Below are 5,817 nucleotides of genomic sequence, written 5' to 3'. Positions count from 1 at the left end.
CAACAACACGTTAGCTTACCAACGTAACCCTGTTCCCTGACATTCGGTGATATTTTTTCGGTGCTAAAACCCTTTCGGCCGAAAGCCGAAAGAGCCTTTTTAACCATTTTCGGCCGATAATTTTCGGCGGCCGAATATTCGGTGCATCCCTAATCATTATCATTATTAGTAGAAGTAGTTTATTTGCATTAATTATATTTTAATCTTTTTGAGGCTAGTATTTGGCAGGAAATGCAGACGTATTCACCTGTAAACGCATACATTACATTACATTACATTGCATTGCATTTAGCTNAATTGGACAGCAAACTGTGTCAATGACAAACACTTGGCCACATTAACAATTTCTGACTAACTTATGGCAACACAAAATAATTACATTACATTGCATTTAGCTGACGCTTTTATCCAAAGCGACTTACACTAACTACATTCGACCGGGAAGATACAACCTTGAAGAAAACAGAATCATATAAGTACATCAGGTTTCATAGAGCCAAACATTTCAAGTGCTACTCAACTGGTTTTAGATAAGCCAGCCCTTTATTAGTATATAAGTGTTCTGTTAGTAATTCTATCGCTCGAAGTGGAGTCGAAAGAGATGAGTTTTCAGTCTGCGCCGGAAGATGTGTAAGCTTTCTGCTGTCCTGATTTCAATGGGGAGCTCATTCCACCATTTTGGAGCCAGGATAGCAAACCCACGTGTTTTTGCTGATGGGAACTTGGGTCCCCCTCGCAGTGCGGGTGCAGCGAGCTGTTTGGCTGATGCAGAGCGGAGTGCACGTGCTGGGGTGTACGGTTTAACCATGTCCTGGATGTAGGAAGGGCCAGATCCATTCACAGCATGGTACGCAAGTACCAGTGTCTTGAAGTGAAGTGGCATACTGAACGACATACATGTACATTTACCATTTAACTCACTGTATAAACAATTAACTGTTGATAATAATAATAAACAGGAATTATATTTGCTAAGTAGCCTACTTTGTTTCCAAAAAAAGAAATTCACTCCTGTCCGTTGGGGGGGGGGCTCATCTCACAATGTCGCTTGGGGCCCCAAGTTGGCCAGGGGCGGCCCTGCTAACCCAGAAAGGAAGCAAATTCAAGAGAGAGAAGATGTCAGTGACCAGTGAGAGCCAATCTTCTGATTCACATTACTGTCTCAGCATATTGAGTATGAAGAACTCATGAATCCAATTCTGTCAGATTTGATGGGAGCGAAATGAATTAGGGGTTCCTGGGATCATCTTTGATTAAAATATTGCCGCTGTTGAATCATTGACACAATAATCTATTTTGAAGCCAAGGGAGCGCCAGCACTGAGACACGGCTTTTAACTTTATGAAATATCTGTTTGTCAGCTATGGGAAACTGTAACGTATGTTTATAAAATAAAAGGTTTAATTTAATTCAATGTGTCCTCATATGTTGGTTCACTAATTGGTTTCACTGACAGAAAGGGCCATATATAACCTACCCCTGAGCATAAGTGAAAAATATGCTACAGCTGTCACTGTTACTGGGAGGTGAGAAATGTAGCATGTTGGTTTCATGTTAGCACATCCCACCTGACTCCTTTACCCTGCTCAGACAGATCGCTACAGTGTGTCTGGTGTACCTTTCTCTCCGCGGCACTATCAGCTCTGGTAATTGACTCTTGTCTCCGCTGAGCCGTCCACTACAAGGCCTCTCAGGCTCCACACCCAATTACAGGCTGCAGCTCCCTGGCGGGCGGAGGTGGATGACCGGGGGAGGGTGAGGGGGCCGCCAAGTTGGGGTGCAGTAGTATTAGTCTTTGATGTGGAACAGAGTGAGGCGGATAAGCGGGCACACCTTAAAGGTAGGTAAGAATGGAGAAACCAGCTCGAGTGCGCTAGAATTTGAAACTACGCAGCCGAAAAAGATCTGCCCCTTCCTTCAGACTTCCTTACAGAGCCCCTCCTCCAACACACACGAACGCGCACATGACCAATGAGGGCACGAGATAAGTTTGTGCACAGATGGAAGGCTGACAGGCAGGTAGGCCATCCAGTTACTTTAGCCGGGCCGGCTCAAAGGATTGGTCGTGCTTTTTACAGTACTACGGCTTCCACAGATGAAATATTTGAATGGATTTATTGCTATCGGGATGCTAAGAGCATTCCATGGAATTTAACAAAAAGTGTTTCTGAAGTGAATTACCTACCCCACCTTTAACTGAAGGGCATTGTAAATCAGATTATTGTGGCTATAATTATTTAAAAACTATGTTCGGAAAGTCTATTAGTAGGTAAGCTGGTTTATTTTCATCTGTTACAAAATCAAATTGAATATGAAACACCACCATATGATGAGTGTGACAAAGATCAGCGTAGCCCTATATGGTCAGTTGATTTTAACATTATAATTGCCTTATATCACGTTCTAAGCCCACAGGCAAAGGCTGGGAGCCGAGGGTAGTTCACAGCAGTTAGTACATGGAAGGTGAAAGTTACACATGAAGATAAAAGGGAAGTGGAAAGGCAGACGAAACAGCAAGCATGCAGTGAGAGGGAGCCCCAGCCACTCTAATCTACACACGTCAGTGATTACTACTGGAGGAGGAATACCTCAAGCTGCTTAGAAATGGCATTTTTTAGTTGGGACTCCAGCTTCCTGACTTGCTGCTGGGCTTCATCTCTCTCCACCTGCAGGGCCTCCTTCTGAGAGGCTAGATTTGAGATGCTGGAGGAAATCTCTTCTTTAACAACAGAGGAAGCAGACACCTCTGCGACAGCACTCTGGTATTGTTTATCCAAAACTTCTTTATTGATTTGTAGGTCCTTGACATCAATCTCTAGTTGTCTCTGGTTAGCGTGCATCTTCTCCATTTCCCCGAGGAGTTTTGACCGTTCTGCATGCAAGGTTTCTTGGCTTGTGTTGAGAGAAGAATTGTTCTGCTCCAATTGACACTTTGCAGCTAAAAGGTCTTCCTTCTCTGTGGTCAGCGAGGTCATCTGTTTGCCTATATCCTCAAGCTTAGATGATAGCTGTTCTTTATCTGTTGTCAACTGACTAGTTTCTTGCTCTCGCTGCTTCAATTGCGTTTTGAATACCTTTGCGTCCATGACAAAAGACTTGTTTTGCTCATCAGTATTCCTAAGGTTAGAAGAAATCTCTTTATTTTCCTCTGTGACCTTAGACAACGTTTTCTTCAGCTCCTCAATTTGTTTGGAGAGACCCTCCTTGTCAGATTTAGTTGAATTGCGTTCACTAGACTCAGTCTGTAGCTGGGCCTCAAGAAGTAGCTTGGCCCCTGATATCGATTCGATCTTACTTTTTAACTCTTGGATCTCTTGAAGCAGACGCTGATTCTCGTTCTGCAAGGACTGCACTTTGTTGTCGGTGTCAGCCTGCAACGACTTCAGACCCTGACTATCTTTAGAAAGGTTATCAACCTGTTTAACAAGTTCAGAATTAGCCTTCTCAAAATCTGTTTTTAGTTTACTGTGCTCTTGAATAAGTTCTGCTTTGCCATTTTCAAGAGTTTCAATATCAGAGTTGTGTTTCTGAAGCTCATTTTGTAAGTCAGCCTTTTCTCGTTTCAATGAGTTCATCTCTGCTTCAATTTGGTCTTTTTGACGTTTGCTTTCCTCTAGCATTGTTGTTAGATGAGACTTCTCTTGAACAACGGCATCATTAGTTTTGGAGTTACTATCCAACTGGTCTCTATTTGTTCGGATTTCACTAGCTAGCTTATCACGCTCTAGAGAAAGAGCATTACTCTCAGATAGGGTTTTAGTGTGCTTCTCTTCCAACTCTCCCTTCTCTCCCGCTAAACGCTCATAATCCATTTTCTGCTGCTCTATTGCCGAATCCAGGCTCATGTTTTCTTTTCGTACAACATGTAGAGACATCTCAATTTCAGAACTCTGAAGGCGAAACGTTTGCTTCTCTTGCTCAAACGATGATAATGCTTCTTTAAGTTTCTCGTTGGACTTTGACAGTTGTTCTGTAGAGACTTGAAGCTTCTCCTTGAATTCTTCTATGTCTTTGAGGAGCCCTTCCTTTTCATTACAGACTTTCCTTTGGTTTGCAACCAGTTCTTCTTTCTCCTGCAGAAGGTGAAGCCTCTCAGAATCAGTCACCTGACTGTTGGTCTTGAACTCTTCCAGCATCTGGGCCAGGCTGGTTTTGGAGGCTTTATGTTCTTCACATTCACGGACAGAGCTCTCGAAGTCTTTCTTGGTAACATGGAGCTTACTCTGGAGTTCCTCCTTTAGCGTTGCAAGGCTCTGTTTTTCCAAAACAGCAGCACTGAATTCAGAAGACATCTCTACTTTGTCTTTTTCAAGTGTTTCTGTGAGGGCCTGCAGCTGAGTGTTCTTCATCGTAAGATCTTCTTTTTCTAAGTTCAAGGACTTGAGTTTTTCCTGCAACTTCGCATTCTTAGCATCAAGAGACTTTTTGGCATTTCTAGCAGAATCTCTTTCTAAAATGAGATTGTCCTTTTCACTTGTGAGCTTTGACCTGCTTTCATTGAGGTCATCTTCGAGTCGGTTCTTGTCTTTGCAGACTTTTTCATAGTCTTCATTTAGTTGCTTCTTTTTAGCCTCAATTTGCTGCTGAGACTTTAGGAGCAAGTCATTCTTCTCTTCATGTTGTCTTTGAAGCTCCTTGACTTGGGCCTGGTGTTCACCTTCAGCATGCTCCAGTTTTTTGTTTTCAGCCTGAAGAAGATCTTTGAGCTGCTTCAACTCGGTGTTCAATGAATTCCTTTCGTCAGCTGAGGATTTGTTGTTGGCAAGTAGTTCCTCTTGATGTTTAGAGAGCTTTTTCTCGGTTAATAACAGTTCTTCAGTCTGGACTGAAAGCTCCTGGTGACTAATCTCAAGGGCAGAGAGCTTGGTCTGAACATCTGAAAGCTGTTTCTCCAGTTTGCTTTTCTCCGCCTTAACATCTTCACTTTCCTTACATCTATTTTCCAGATCTAGATTTTGCTTTTCCATATTTTTGGACAACTGTTCAACATCATGCTTGTGGGAGTCAAGCTCAGCAGAAAGACACTGGGGGGAAAAAGTTGAAAGAAAAAAAGGAGGGGAATATATATATAGGGGAAGTAAGATGAATCCAAAATAAACCAAGCTGAAATGGACACAAGTGATTTGCAATTGGAAAGGTTACGCTGCAGAAGCATCAAAATGGCAAAGATAACACCACAGCTTACACCACAATGACTTTCATCCATATGAAGGAGGAACATTTTCACTTCAGCCATTACTTTTAATGAAATGGATGTAATCAAATAAACTGGCCTTTAAACATTGTGCCTGCTGTGTATACTACCATCACCTGCAGCATCTTTTATAGAGAGGCGAAGTCCCTCCCCTTCCAGTGGACCTCCATGGGACCTTATTTCGGAAAAATTATGTATTGAAGTCAATGGGGTTGGCGATCCCGTTTGAATTGTGCCACGAATTACACCCATGATGTTTGTCAATTTTGCAGGTCAAAAAAATAAAAATGTGTCGTAAAACTGTGAAGTAAGACATTTTTTTGTGTGAATCGCTGAATGAACTACATCTCCCGTCTCGCACACGTCACCAACACCAAGACGGCCGTCACGTTGGCACATTTCACTTCTTTCTTTCAGAATGAGGCGAAAAGTATTAAGAGGAGACAATCACTACAAGTCTGGGCATGTTGAGAGCTGTACATACACACAAGGGGAGTTAGTCGGTTCGTAAGAGCCAGTATGCGGGACCGGGATTCTGGGATTTGTAGTTTTTCTAGTTGCGTATTTTTCATAGTCTTATATTTCAACAGTTTTATGACAAACTGACTTTTTTGACATGGAAA

The 5,817-nt window shown here is 42.5% G+C and overlaps 1 protein-coding gene across 1 annotated transcript in view; it reads right to left on the bottom strand.

Moving 5' to 3' along the window:
* Positions 1–5,817, bottom strand: part of clip1a (CAP-GLY domain containing linker protein 1a) — a 28,704-nt gene that overhangs the window by 4,045 nt on the left and 18,842 nt on the right. Inside the window, exons 17-18 of the mRNA XM_010772393.1 lie at positions 2,575–5,024; positions 1,712–1,793 (exon numbers count right to left, since the gene is read on the bottom strand). Of these exons, the coding sequence (XP_010770695.1) occupies positions 1,712–1,793; positions 2,575–5,024 (2,532 nt within the window). The remainder of the gene's footprint in view (positions 1–1,711; positions 1,794–2,574; positions 5,025–5,817) is intronic.

The sequence above is a fragment of the Notothenia coriiceps genome, unplaced genomic scaffold, assembly GCF_000735185.1.
Source record: "Notothenia coriiceps isolate Sejong01 unplaced genomic scaffold, NC01 NC01_scaffold00011182, whole genome shotgun sequence".
NCBI lineage: Eukaryota > Metazoa > Chordata > Actinopteri > Perciformes > Nototheniidae > Notothenia > Notothenia coriiceps.
Note: the sequence above shows the minus strand (reverse complement) of the source record. Positions and strands in the feature narration are given on the sequence as shown.